Source organism: Chrysemys picta, chromosome 10, assembly GCF_011386835.1.
Source record: "Chrysemys picta bellii isolate R12L10 chromosome 10, ASM1138683v2, whole genome shotgun sequence".
NCBI classification, from domain to species: Eukaryota; Metazoa; Chordata; order Testudines; family Emydidae; genus Chrysemys; species Chrysemys picta.
In genome coordinates, this window is record NC_088800.1 from 77,650,086 (window position 1) to 77,665,092 (window position 15,007).

Here is a 15,007-nt window from a genome sequence, read left to right on the forward strand (position 1 = left end):
TTGCTTCATTTTCAAACAGCTTTAGTATTTGGTTTCCCTGTAAAGTAAAATGTATTTCTTTGTTCTGTTTGACAATGAGAGTGTTCTTTTGATTTAGTGTCTCTTTAGGGAGATCCTGTTTTGGTGATACAGGATGGGAATTTAAAACTCTAATTGAGGTAGATGCCTTTTGTTTTCCTCATTAAAAGCCCATCAATTCAGAGTGACAGATCTACTGTGGAAGCAACATGGGCATGACACGCACGCTGTGAAGTCAACAGAGGTAGTGTGGAAAAGCAAATCCACCAGTATCTAAGTTATGAGACAAACAACAATTTACATGCAATTGTTTTCCATCACTTAGTATAGTATACAAAGTATATACCAAAAACATATACATGCACACGTCCCAGAAGAAATAAACATACTTTTTCCCCACAGCCTCAGATTTTGCCAGCAGGGTTTGGAGACGATGAATCTGAAGTATAAAAGATAGATTGCCTTAATGGACATACATAGCTGGCACAGAAAAGACTTAACTGTTGGAAAGCTCAGAATGCTAACCTACTATGCAGTGTCTGGTAAGTGAAATAGAAGTGAGATCCTTGTGGCATTAGCACAGGTAACAATGCCATGGCCAAAAATGAGAGTATGGTCCTACTGGCATTAATATGGATGCTGTGCTCGGAGCTGTACACTGTATTAGTTTCATTACTTGCCTTGTTTAATTAAAAATAGGTTTTCTGCTTTACATCAAGGCTTTTACAAGTACACCTAGTTGGTGCTTTTATATATATACAAAACACACACGTGTCTACTTGACTTTCACACATAGACAGGTGCAGCTGGGATCTAGGAAACAAGTGTAAAACTGTTCAGGGTTTCTACCTAGAATCTATAATTGAACCTCTCCTCCCTGTTTACACAGGCAGGGGTCTCACCAAATGTACCTCCTCATAGTAGGTCTCCATAGCAATCCTCATCTCTTCCAAATTAGTGGTCTTCACATCTGTCTGGAATTTACTGAAAATGGAAGAATACAACTAGGATTACCAAACGTCCGGTTTTTCCCGGACATGTCCGGCTTTTTGGCAATCAAACCCCCGTCCGGGGGGAATTGCCAAAAAGCTGAACATGTCCGGGAAAATGCCGGCTGGGCACTTCCCCTCCCGTGGCTGCTCTGCTCCTCCCCTGACTCTTCGGCTCTGTTTAAGAGCCGAGCTGCCTGAGCGCTATGAGCTTCAGGCAGCCCCCTTGCCTCCGGACCCCAGCCGCCGGCCGGGCACTTCCCCTCCCGGGCTCCGGCGGCGCAGGGTCCGGAGGTATGGGGGCTGCCCGAAGCCGGTAGCGCTCGGGCAGCTCGGCTCTTAAACAGAGCCGAAGAGTCAGGGGAGGAGCAGAGCCTCCGGCCGCAGCGGCTCTGCTCCTCCCCTGACTCTTCGGCTCTGTTTAAGAGCTGAGCGCTACGGTCTTTGGGCAGCCTCCATACCTCCGGACCCTGCGCCGCCGGAGCCCGGGAGGGGAAGTGCCCGGCCGGGGGCGCAGGGTCCGGAGGCATAAGGGCTGCCCGAAGCCCAAGCGCCACCGGCTTCACGGTTTGCCGGGCAGCCTCCAGACCCTGCGCCCCTGGCTGGGCGCTTCCCCTCCTGGGCTCCAGCTGTGCTGGGGAAGCGCCGGCCGGGGGCGCAGGGTCTGGGGGTGACCCGGCAAACCGTGAAGCCGGTAGCGCTCGGGCAGCCCTTTTCGCGTGGCTGGGAGTGGGAGGGAGGAGGGGGCAGAGTTAGGGCGGGGTTGGGGCGGGACTGGGGCGGGACTGGGGGTGGGAAATGGGCGGGGCCAGGGCCCCGTGGAGGGTCCTCTTTTTTTATTTGTTAAATATGGTAACCCTAATACAACAGTAACCTCAGGAGATCTGATAAGGAAGGAATGACCATTAATGGTTTAAAATATCTGGGAAGGGTATGGCAAGAGTCACATGTGGTTATTGTAGTAAGATGAGGCCCTGAAACATAAACTCTTGTGTCAGAGGCCTAGTCTGAGGCCTGAAGCCTGAACCAAAGTACTTCCAGGCATTGCTAAGCAAAAGCTGGGCTGTGAGCCAGAGGCAGGCCTCACTCACAGAAGCGGCGAGAAGAGGAACTTGTGCCAAGATGACATCAGGACACTCCACAGACATAACAAGGAACAGGCAGAAGCATCTTAAAGACAGGACAGCATGATGGATAGATCCCTAATGAGCCAAGTGGCTGTACTTCAATACGTCAGTAGGGATGAGTAATCTGTCCTGTAACTGTATAAAAGTAGGTCCTGGAGTGCGCATCTTTGTCTGGCCTAGGGGGCAGTGGAAAGTCCCGCCACTGACTGAGCCGGTCCATTGCCAGGGGGCACAAATTCGTAGTATGTCTTGTAGAGTCTACAGGAAACTATTACTGTGCTTCGTTTGACAATAAACCTGGCTCAGGTTCCTTCGTACCTTACTAGAGTCTGTGGTCATTGGGAGTTCTCTCGGGGTTTGCTATGTCAGCTATCTGCACAAAGCCGGGGCAGCACACAGAGGGAACATGCACGCAGCCGACTGTTATCATCATCGAACAAGAGCAGAGCACCACAAAGGTAGCTACTGACAACAGTTATGACTTAATTCATCTTTCCCAAGGAGTCAGAGAATCTAACTCCATAAGAAAATGGATGTCCAATTCCCTCCCCGCTCTTGTCCTATATATTTCCTTGCTCCAAAAGAGCCATACTTGATAGTGTTGTCTTTCTCTTTGCATTGCTGTTCCAGCTTGAGAATCTTCTGCTTCAGCCCATTGATTACCTACCGAAAGGAAAGAACACGGCTCATCAGTTCTAGAGAAATCTCAGAATCTCCAGTCAGAATTCCTGTTTCCCAGGAATCCCACGTCAACTTTCTAAATCCATCTAATCAGAAATATTTAGCCATATGTGTAATAGAACAAACAAACTGTAAGCATTACTGCTATCCTTAGAGAGAGAGAGTTAAACCAGATGCCTAATAAACAGCTAGTTTAAATATAACCACATTAAGAGCTGAGTGCAAACACTACTAATACATAAGCATACAATCATAGAAATGTAAGGTTGGAAAGGACCTCAAGAAGTCATCTAGTCCATCCCCATGCTGAGGCAGGACCAAACATATATAGACCCCACCCTGACAGGTGTTTGTCTTACCTGTTCTTAAAAACCTCCGATGATGGGGATTCCACAACATCCCATGGTAACCTATTCCAGTGCTTAACTATCCTTACAGTTAGGAAGTTTTTCTTAATATCTAACCTAAATCTCCCTTGTTGCAGATTAAGCCCATTACTTCTTGTCCTACCTTCAGTGGACAAGAAGACTAATTAATCACCATCCTCTTTCTAACAGCCCATATTTGAAGACTGTTATCAGGTCACCTCTCAGTTTTCTTTTCTCAAGACTAAACATGCCCAGTTTTTTTAACCTTTCCTCAAAGGTCAGGTTGTCTAAACCTTTTATTCTTTTTGTTGTTCTCCTCTAGACTGTCTCCAGTTTGTCCACATCCTTCTTAATGTGTGGCACCCAAAACGGGATCCAATACTCCAGCTGAGGTCCACCAGTGCTGAATAGAGTATAACAATTACTGTCCATGTCTTACACACAACTCTCCAGTTTATATGCCCCAGAATGATCTTAGCCTTTTTGGCAATTGCATCACATTGTTTGCTCAGCTTCAATTTGTGATCCTCTATAACCACCGGATTTTTTTGCAATACTACCGCTTGGCCAGTTATGTTCCATTTTGAAGTTGTGCATTTGAATTTTCCTTCCTAAAGGTAGCACTGTGCACTTGTCTTTATTGAATTTCACATAGCATGTAGTCACTAAATAAAAGCATAAACTTTGATAATTGCATCCATTCACTATTAGGGGGTGTGGGAAAAGAGGTGGAGAGTGCAAATGTACATCTACTCTGTTAAATTCAGGGCTATGAATAAGCTGATGTATTGATGCAAACACATTCATCCTGAGGATGAGAAAAGGCACTTTGAATTGCTGTTAATTCTAGACCTTTGTTACAGGTCTTATATCTGGCAATAATAAAGACATCACTTATATGATTGCCTAATTAAACTGTATGGTCTCCTCCTGTATCTTGGATATTCTTCTATCAGTAAGCGTTCAGTTGGAAAGGAGAAAAATCATATTTGAAAGTGCAGGTGAAGAAACAATTACCCATCTAGTATCGTTCTTCTCCACCAAAGTCTGGGCAAAATCAGAGCCCTGCAACAGAAGACAACAAAATCAACTTAGTTTTGTTAAATTCTCTTCAGCTTCCTCCCTGCAGATTTTCCTCCTAGCCTCCAGCCCAGGAACATGTTCTTACACTTACCAAAGGATTTTCTGTGCCATCCATTACAATAGTGACTAAGAATTTCTCTTCCAGGCTCACTGGTCTTACAATAGGGTTTTCCTTCTGCTCTACAGGTGAGGAGTCAGGACCATAACATATAAGTTGTCCTTGAATTGAATGTTGTGCTTCCAGTTAACGGATAGACTGGAAAGGCAAACTTGGATACACAGAACAGAAATCATCTGGTATCAGCTGTATCTCTGTCTTAGGCAAGCTCGCCATTACTACAATTGAGATATTCAGAATAGAGAAATGATGGGCGCAGGGGCAGGCCTGATTTAGTATTACCTCCTGTACTTTCCTACCACACCTACCTTGAAAGTTCTTAGAAACCATAATCAAGTTGGAATCATCATGTTACAGACTTTTCATGTCTGAGACATGAGTTTCCCTTACTGACTCAGAACAGGCTGACCTTTCAGTTTGACACTAAAAATTCAAAAACACCACCTTCACTATCTTGCACTAATACTGTAAACTAACATCCCCTGCTGTCAGCTATGCTACTGGGAAAGGTTACAAGACTCACCCTGGAAGGATCCAACAGCTGCTCAATTTGTCGATCCTTCCTGTTATTCTCCTTCTCCAGTCGTCGGATCTTTGTTTTCATCCGATCCCCCTCACTTTTCTGAACCTGTATTGTCTAAAATGGAACAAAAAGATAACAAGTTCATCTACAAATTCTGCCCAAGTTCTCCAGGCAGGAGAAAGTCAGAGGTACATTGTGAGCTTTTACAATTAACTCACTCTTGGACACCAAGAGCAACCCAATTAAAATAGCTAGCACTAATGATGAAGGAAAAGCAAGAAGAGGATCATCACTTTGGATTAGGACTGATTAAGAGGGGAAGTTGCAGGGTATGGAGAAGAGGGGGAAAAAAAGAGACTTCAATGGCAGGGCAACTTTACTGGAGCCACTGGAGCAGCCAAGATGATTGTCTACAGGTACCTCCATCTCAGCTCCTCCTCTAACCAAGAGCCTGGCTCAGCTTTGCACAGGAGTCAAGCCCAACATCCGTCTTCATGTACACATAGACCCAACTGGCTGACTTTTAATCATTAAAAGAATAATCAGGGGCTGCTATGGAAATTCAAGTGGCAAAGGAACCAACCCCAATCAACCTTTTCAAAGTCCAGGTAGGGGTTTGTTCAGTCTTTTGGGTATACTTCATGGTCCTCCCATATCTAGAAGAACTGACTGTCACATCATTAGTAAAATGAAATATCTTTAAATAGGCATGGTTTCAGTTCAGTCCATACATTACTGAAGTAAAGAAGCTTGGTGGCTCTTCCAGGTTTAGGCACCAGACCCCGCTGATCTGGTCAGGGCTGGGTACCCACAGATGGATAAAGCAGCACATAGGACTTTTTCTATTCAAGTAGCAAAGCAACCATACCTTCTTCAGTTCAATAATCTCATCATACATATCTTCCTTTTCTTTGTAGTCAGGTGTTCCAGGGATGTAGCCTACAGAAAAACACAAAATAAGGAAAACTCTTGACGAAAGGAAATCTGAAACAGGCATTTCTTTTTCTGAATGACAATCTCATAGATAATAAATAATGCTTCAAGAGCATGAATTTGAAATTAGTCAATAAAAAAAATTAATTGAAAACAGAAAGAGTTTCAGCTGCTGCAGCTGCACCTGAAACCCCTGTCAGATTTTGGGGGCAATTTTTTCTTTAAACAACAACAACAAAAACAACAAACCTCTCTCCCCGCAGTCGCTGTATGAAATATCCACACAAAAACAAGACAAACTAAAGGACCATATAATGGAAAATACTGAAACCAACAACTTACAAAAGCCACACAATACTTTGGAAAAAAATAGAAAAATTTGTAACTTTTCTAGCCTCGTAAGTTATAGGAATCTTATGTGTTACTTATAACAAAATTTTCAGACAGAAGTTTGATTTTTAAATGTATAATTTATTGCTAAAGGGAGAAAAAGCAATATTCAAGTGTGTGTGTTCCTTTTGATTTTCTCATACAATCGAACTGATTTTTACACAGTAACATAATGTATCACAAACACGTTATAGAGAGAAGTAACAAAGGGAGTCAATACTTTACACAGAATTTCAGGTAGGCAGCTGTCTTATGTACTTAAGTAGCTAGAAATAAGGAGAGTGAGCACCATGTGACCAGCCAGCTCTCAGAGAACCACCCTTTGAGAGTTTGTTCTATGGGTTAGAACTAGAGGAGCTGCTGCCTTACCGAAGCAAGGACCTTAAACAAAACGATGTTGCCTAATTTCTGAGCTCACCATTGCTAGAAGAACGAGCATGCTTTGGCTTTTTCATGCCTAGAGCTTCCTTTAGATATTCTGGAGTGCTGCTGGAAAGGTTAGTTCGTGCATGTGCCACATCAAAGTCTGATTTCAGGGCCTGGCTCATACCTGCTAGTAATGAGAAAAAAACAACAACAGAGAACTATACATTCAATTCACCCTGTGTGAATGCAACAGCAAAGCCCAGAACACCTCTGGCTGCCTCTACGAACCCCCACTAGAAACAAGTATATCCAAATACCGTCAAGAATTATGTAAGTCAAATTCATTCCTAACAAACGAACCAGACACCAGCAAAGTAAATTCCAGCTAGGCATCTAATCAAGGACAAATTTCAGTTTGGAGGCATCCCAGAGCCTATAGGTACTCAACACCGAAGAAAAAGTTATGCAAATATTGATCAACCAACAAAAACGGTCTTAAGCAAACTTTTAAATGTAAAACATTATGGTGGACCAAATGCAACCCTGGAGTAAACAAGATTAATTTATACTGGACTGAATGGAAGCTGAACCCACTTAAATCAGGACTGCATTATAAACCCTATGAAATTTCACTTGCAGATGTGGATGGAATTACAACACTGATACCTTGCTTCAGAGATCCTAGCCACATCTGCCTTGGTGTTTTAGCCATTGGGTTTTCATGGTGTATGATCCCTGTTCCCTTCAAGGACCTCCAAACTGCAGTCTTTTTAGGATACAAGTATGTGCTGGAGATATATGGAGATTCTAAGGCAAAAGAAAATATTTCATAGCATTATTACAGTTGATGTCACAAAACAATTTTCTCCTTCTTGAACATAATCCCTGATACAGTCTTCCGAATTATCAAAATACATTTTATAACATCTTAAATGCTTAGCTCTTAAAAACAACAACAAAAGGCAAGTGGAACATAGCTACATCAAAATAAGAAAAAAGTCCGCCTTCCAGAAATAGTTGCTACAGGGTGACATGACTTAATATATACATTAATACATTGAAATGATCTATTAAGAAGAGAGTATACATATATGCTCTACCTACACAAAAGATACTGTATGCCTCAACAGAAGAGAGCACTTTTATGTGTGCAAGTTTGTCACAGCCTTTATGACATCAATAAAAGCATAGTCAAAAGTGATGTCACAAAGGGCATGACAGAAATAAAAGTGCTATTTTTAAGACAAATTGATCATGTAATCATAGGTAGTTCAGAAAGAAGGTGTTTGTAGGTACAAAGAAAGGGAAGCACCTAATCAAAACCTAGCAAGTTAGAAAAAAACCACTGTTTAGAAATATTATATACTATTTATAAAACACATAAACATCAGGTATGAAATACAAATTCCCAGAAGATAAATTGAATATTAGACAGTTTACTGGGAATGGACTTAAAAAATAAAAAAATGATTTTATCTGCAGTTTATAGATATTAAGGATTCCATGACAACAGGGGGCAATTTCCTTAACCACAGAATTATAGTGCTAAATGACAAATGGAATGGCTTAAATCCTTCTGTAGCCTCCATGACTCTCATACTCTGCAATCCACTAGGTCCATTGGATGTTAGGATGCACTGCTTCAGTACTTCTAGACCCCAAAACTTTGGATCTCTTTCTGCCCAGGAACAACAAAGGACACAGCATTTCTTTAAGGAAATAAAAGGCAAACAGTGATTTTATCTGCAAACTGTTTGCCACCACAAGGGAAAAGTGCATTACTACTCAGTTAGTGCCCAGCACAAGAATCTCCAGAAAACTGTAAACTGCAATCCAACTCCTAGAAAAGCCAAATGTCTCTTGTTATAGGATAAACACTCAGCTGGGAAGGCTTCGCATTCCATAGAGAATCACAGATGTTCTTATTTTGGGCATCTCTTCAAGGTGTTGTGTCCCATGGAGATCAATCTCATTCAGGACAAAGAAGACAGAAGAAAAATTTTGGTAACACTTACTTGGTGACTTTGGGGGTTTATGAGACGTTTTCTTCTTCCGTTTCTGGAAGAAAAAGAAAAATAGGCTTTCTGTATTCAAACTCTCCCATTCCTAAAACACCTCAGCAAGTAATGTGAAAAACAGAAATTGCAGCCACTTCTAGTGGGGAAATCAGCAGAGATCTAATAAAACAATATTAACTCGTCTAAGAAACAGGACTGTAGTGCATGACTACACGTAGAACAAAAGGGATTCAACATAGCTATCCCAACTGGTCTAGTTTTACCAAAGTTCAAATGCCACTGTAGCAGGCTATAGCAAATGAATGAAAATAAATGGACACCAAAACAAAGCAACCCACCACAATTAAGGTGCTGCCCCACAATGGTGCATGCTACAAAGCCAAAGCTACCTATTTTTGCTCATTTATTGAACAACTCTGTGAGGTTTACACCTGCCCATCTTAAATATGGGAATCAGCAAGTCCCTTAGAGGTGCAGGACTATTACAGGGCAGAGAATGGAGCTTATAATTCCCTAAAAGATGGAAGAACCCTTACTTGTTCAATTCAACTAGAGCGTATTAGAAAGACAACTTAGGGTCCCTTAACTTGATGGTATTGAGAAATTCCCTGAATGTCATTTACAAAGTGTCTCAGATCAAGCATGGGAATTTTGAAATTACTGGAGCCCCCACATGTCAAATTCTTTGTTGGAACAATATAGTTAGCTCTACTTTCTAAAGTATCCATCAATAATCAGTAGACATAACTGGGATATGCTGTGTGGGGTACAAGCAGATTCTGAGAAGTTTTTTCAAGTGTTTACAAAAAGCACATTGATGATAAAACTCACCATCTCTGTGTCAGATTCGTAGGTTACAGCAGACAGACTGTCATCTCCCTGGGGAGTAGATATGTACAGTATAACCTTTTCTGCTCTCTAGATGGTTGGTTAATATATAGATCACCAGAACTTAAATAATACACGTTTTTTATAACAATCACTGCAGTAAATTCAACTGTGTACTCTGTCACTGCATTTACAAAGAGACAGTGTAATTGGGAAACATTTCCTGAAGAGGAAGCCTCTGTAAGATCTGACTTTAAAAAGCTGAAAACCTGGGCTACAGCAACCTGGACTGCTTATTCACAATATCAGACAGTATCAGTAGGTGTAGAATGAAAAATCACTGCAGTGTGATAAATCAATTTCAGAAAAGGTAGTAACATAAGAATTACATATAAAGTAAATGACAAACGTCCAGGCAAACCCTAACATTTTCCTAAGCTTGTAATAAAAATCTCACTTCTCATTAAATAACATTTCTATTATTATTTTTAAATCATCACTATCTTTTCTCTGACAGCTAGTGACAATGCTGGGTGGGATGGCCAGAGCAGTTGGCAGGAAGGCCAACTTCATATCTTCATGCCCCCTTTTCAGTGCCTTTAGTCCAATAAAAGAGTATGATGTTCCTGTAAACCTCTTTCTCAAGTAACTCTGCATTTAATAAGTAGTAACTATTTTTCAGTGTTTGTTAATATTCTAGATGCAATATGACCAGAGATGCTCATATTAACCTTAACACTCTCCCACTTACAGGCTCTCCAAAGAGTACTGGGTGGCTAATTAGTCCAGTATTAATACCTTAGCGCTTATACACTGCTTCACATTTTCAATTGCAACATTAAGCAACCATTAAGCCCTGAGAGGGAAGTATCACCATCCTCATTTTAAAGACAAGGAACCAGAAGCATAGCAAAGTTCAGTGATTTGACCAGTGTTAGACAGTGAGTCAGTGAAAGAGTCAGCATTGGAATTCAGAGGAAAAGGATTGTCCAGTGGTTAGGGTACTTACGAGACCCGTGTTCAGTTCCCTACTCTGCCACAGATTTCCCATATGACCTTAGGCAAGTCACTTCGCCTCTGTGCCTCAGCTTCCCTTCTGTAAAATGAGGATAAGAGCACTTCCCTACCACGCTGGGTGTTGTGAGGATAAACACACTAAAGACTGTGAGACACTAAAGACTGTGATGGGGGCCATACAAGTATCTAAGATAGGGAGATGGACAGGTTTCCGCATGTTTATCCCTTCAGATCACAGTACCTGAAAATAGCTATTGGTTTAACACAGCGCCAACACAGAAGAGTACGATCTCTTCGTACTGAGCCAATGGACGATCTTTGCCTACTTGTCATACACGAGCATATCCAGGAAAGTTTGGAAAATTTCAATTTCATATGATTTTCATGTTATGTTGCCCTTGCAGAAAGTACCATGCAATTCATTTCCGCTTGCTGCTGGCTTCACTGGCGCTTACAGATGCAGCTCTGTTCCTAGGCAAGATCCAGATCTAGCTCATTGTGAGAAGAGGTAAAGCAGATTTTAAAGTGTTGGCTGACAGGAAAGAAGGCAGCATAGAAAATATTAAGAACAGATAAAGCAGCTTTTCGGCCTGGCTGAGTGCAGGTAGGCATACATTTCATTCACTATGCCATGCGGTTTTTAATTTCCTGGGTCAATGTTCCTAGCAGCATACTGACAGGTTATTTTTGTTATTCTTGGAGCATTTTATCACACTGCTGCATATCACTATGAAACTCCATCGGCTATGTTAGCAATTAGATAGGGAACAGCAGCAACGAGAATGGATAAACAACAGAGGGTGAGAAGCAAAACTAACTAATGTGCATATAAATCTTCAATGGATAGAATCTCCTACTCCTGAAAACCTGCATCTCCTTCTCTCCTTGAGGAGGTTAAACAAAAGGGACAGATAGAAAGACTGTGCTGGACAACAATAGAACAGTATGGCTTTCAGCAGATGAACTCAAGAAGTCTAGTGCAATGGAGGTGACAGGGAAGTAATTTTACAGATGAGGACACTAAAGCACAGACAGGGGAAGAGTCCTTCCCAAGGTCAAGAATGACCTGGTGGCAACAAGGGCATAAGCATCCAGGAGCCCTTACACCGAGTCCTAGAAAGAGTTTTACCACATATTTGCGCATCCAACACTTCACAATATTTTGCCTGAACTGCCACAGGTTTCAAACCCTCGTTATATGACATCTTCACGGCAAGTGCAAACCTCGCTACAGTGTGAGGAGGCATCGACACCAAGCTGCTGAGAAATATCGTATCAAGAGAAGTCAAACCACCAAACCACAGTGTCAGTGCATGACACTATCACCACATCCATTTAGAAAAAAAACTTAACACCGTCTCTTGTCAGCGAGGAAGAAAGAGCACAATATCACTGGAGTCTTCTCAAGAGGTGCTCAGAAACTATGGTGATGGATGCCAAAATAGGAACTGAGCTAGATAGTTCCTTATCACACTCCATGATGTCAAAGCCTCTTGGTGTCACCACAGCATGCACAATCCCAGGCACATCATATTAAGAATGCATAGTGAGGTGTCATCACTGCAGTGTCCTTATTGATGTGATGATGCCCCACCTTACATGCTACTGGAGAGAAGGTTGTACTTGCCCCAGGGACGCTAGGGTAGTGGGCATCCCAGTCCTACCCTTCAACTCCCACAGCCTCTCCACAACACACCACACATCTGCCCCAGTCCCATCGTCCCCCATCCCCATCAGTCTTGGTCCTGTCCCTGGTCCCAATGTCCCCCTCCCCATCTGCCCTGGTCCCAGTCCCAATGTCCCCTGCCCTGGTCCCTCTACCTCCTTCCCATCTCCCTCGGTCCCAGTCCCACTGCCCGCTCTCCTCATCTCCCCCGGTCCAGGTCCCACTGACCCCTCTATCCATCTCCCCCGGTCCCACTGCCCCCTCTCCCCAGGTCACACTGCCCCCTCTCCCCATCTCCTGCAGTCCCACTGCCCCCCTCCTCATCTCCCCCGGTCCCACTGCCCCCCCCCATCTTCCCCGGTCCCACTGCCCCCCCTCCCCATCTCCCCCGGTCCCACTGCCCCCCTCCTCATCTCCCCCCGTCCCGGTCCCACTGCCCCCCTCCCCATCTCTCTCAGTCCCGGTCCCTCTTCCAGCCGCTCCCATTCGATTCCCCCGGTGCCCTGTCCCCGTGCTCACCAGCTCCCCCTCCGTGGCCGCCTCGCTGGTCGCTAGGGACATGGCGCGAGCGGCGCTCAGGGAGCGTCCGGATCACAGGAGCCGCTTCGGGGGAGCGGGCTCGGCAGGTGCATGTCACCAGGCGGGAGGGAAGACAGGGCGGCCTGAGGGCAGCGTCCGGCGGTCCCGGCCTGGATCGAACCCCCTCCCCTCAGAACTTCCGGGTTTCCGAGGCCATGGCAACCAGCCGCGGCAGCCGCGCCAATACCCGGATGAATAGGGCACGGGACGCCCGGGCCAAGCGTTTCTGCACCCGGGGTTTGGGGAAGCGGCTTCGTTACGGGGCTGGGACAACCAAGTGTTTGCTCGGAGTTAGGAGAACACAGAGCAGGGGAGCAGCTGGGGAGCCAGCAGGCAGGGACTGGGGAAGCCCTACTGATGGGGTTACCCAGGCGAGGGCCAGACACCCACACAAGGGCCCCACGCACAGAGTCTGGCCTGGCACCCAACATGAGGGACCCTCCTTTGGGCCCTCCCCAATAGGGCCATGGTCAGACGCTGATCCCCATGGAGGGCTGGTTCTCAAGGCCCCCCGCAGCACCAGATGCTGGCGCTGAAGGCCATGTACAGATGGCATATGTGGGTCTTCACGCAGTCTGGCCAATGGCACAAAGTCTGGTCTTTTTCTTAAAGCCCCAGGTCCAGACGTCAAAGGATTAAATATGAATCTCAGTCAGCCCCCCACCAACTCCCTGTGTGGCCGTGGACAAATCAGTCAGCTGCTCTGTGCCTCCTTTCTCCATCTGTAAAAGGGAGTTACTACCTCACTCCTGTATGTGTGAAACCTAGTTCATTAATGTTTGTATGGTGCTTTCAGATCCTCTGATGGACTGCACCATAGAAGTGAAAAGTATTATTGGTATCCTGGTTTCTATTATTTACCATTATATATTTTTTTCTTTCAAGGGTCGCATCTTGCTGCAATTGACACACAGACGACTGTGTCTACACTCCAAAATTCCCCAGTTACTACCTACCACCAGTTCTACCACTGGAAGTGCTAGTGTAGACTGCACTCTTGCAGCGTCCAATGTGTATTTTACCACCTTGTTGTCTAACCCTACGCAGAGAAGTTCCAAATGCCTTGTGCTAAAAAAGCCAGCACTGTTACTTATTTATGCCAGTGCTCTTATACTTGATACCAATAGTGGAACTGAACTAGTAGTAGCAACAGTGGGAAAATGTTGGGGGAAAGGGTTATTGTAGGCATATGTATCTTTAATTTGCCAAGGCCCAAGCACAAGGCCTGTTATGGGACAGTGGCAATGACAAGGGACACAAGAAAGCTAGCTTCGCTGCATTTACATTACACTTCTATAACTTCCACATTTCTAGTGTTGATAATTTACACCTCAAGCTTGCGTGGGGATAGTATTCTCTCTCATCATGAGGGATAGCTGAGAGGCATGATCCCACACAAAGCACTCAGGATGGGGCTGTATCTCATTTATTAAAGTAAGAATAATACAATGAAAACCAGCAAACCCTAAACCCAATAAAAAGAGCATTAACACTTACCTGATGTCTTTAAAAATCATATTGGGATGAGAAACACCAAAGGGGCTTTGTAGGTATTTATGTGGAGCAATAGTGCCATCAAGTGGTCCTTCAGCAAGCAGAAATTCCCAGAGGTTCTCAGGGTCTTGCTTTCAGAAAAAAGTGACAGACTTCTGAATTCAGATCAAGTGGGAACTGTTCTTCCAGCTCACCTCTCACAGAGTCAGCCTTACCATTTTTGGACAGGCCTGTAGTTTTCCATTCCCCAAATATAACTGCCTCCTGACCACCAGGGCCAGCCTGATGATTTGGGGAGATGGGATTAAAGAGATGGTTCTTTGAGATACACCCCAAATGTAACTGATTTCTCCTCCATAAAGAATTGTACAGTATATGATCTTTAGGTCCCCTCTACCTCTCAAGCCTCCTGCTGCATAAGTGAAGCTTAACTGTTTGTGAAGAACCCTGTGCATAGCTGCCAACAAATAGGCCTAGGCTACACACATTTTTTTAATAGCTTTAACTATTTCAGTTAGAAGTGTGATAGTCTAACAATATAGCTAAATTGATACAATCCCTCGTGTGGACACAGTTATATCAGTATAAGCTGCCTCACACCAGTATAGTTTATACCCTTATGGGATATTCCTACAGTGCTCATTGGGGCTCATCTTGACTAGGAACATCAGGGGAAAAACTTGCCTTGTCTCCTCTAGGATTTTACCTTGTGATAGCTAACTGGAGATGTAAAAAGCAACAAAGAGTCCTGTGGCAACTTATAGACCAGTGGTCGGCAACCTTTCAGAAGTGGTGTGCCGAGTCTTCAT

The 15,007-nt window shown here is 44.0% G+C and overlaps 1 protein-coding gene across 7 annotated transcripts in view; it reads right to left on the minus strand.

Moving 5' to 3' along the window:
• IQCE (IQ motif containing E) overlaps positions 1 to 12,917 on the minus strand; it is a 46,499-nt gene extending 33,582 nt beyond the window's left edge. For 3 of the 7 annotated variants that reach the window (XM_065560137.1, XM_065560135.1, XM_024102303.3), the window contains exons 1-11: positions 12,645 to 12,917; positions 9,446 to 9,493; positions 8,612 to 8,654; positions 7,263 to 7,403; positions 6,649 to 6,783; positions 5,776 to 5,846; positions 4,908 to 5,021; positions 4,201 to 4,248; positions 2,727 to 2,797; positions 930 to 1,002; positions 408 to 457 (exon numbers count right to left, since the gene is read on the minus strand). In XM_065560137.1, coding sequence (XP_065416209.1) covers positions 408 to 457; positions 930 to 1,002; positions 2,727 to 2,797; positions 4,201 to 4,248; positions 4,908 to 5,021; positions 5,776 to 5,846; positions 6,649 to 6,783; positions 7,263 to 7,403; positions 8,612 to 8,654; positions 9,446 to 9,493; positions 12,645 to 12,686 — 836 coding nt within the window. In that variant the 5' untranslated portion in view covers positions 12,687 to 12,917. Of the gene's footprint in view, positions 1 to 407; positions 458 to 929; positions 1,003 to 2,726; positions 2,798 to 4,200; positions 4,249 to 4,907; positions 5,022 to 5,775; positions 5,847 to 6,648; positions 6,784 to 7,262; positions 7,404 to 8,611; positions 8,655 to 9,445; positions 9,494 to 10,700; positions 10,948 to 12,644 lie in introns of all 7 variants that reach the window. The other 4 variants (XM_065560136.1, XM_065560134.1, XM_065560138.1 and 1 more) reach the window with 3 other exon arrangements.
• Positions 12,918 to 15,007: the final 2,090 nt, after the last annotated feature.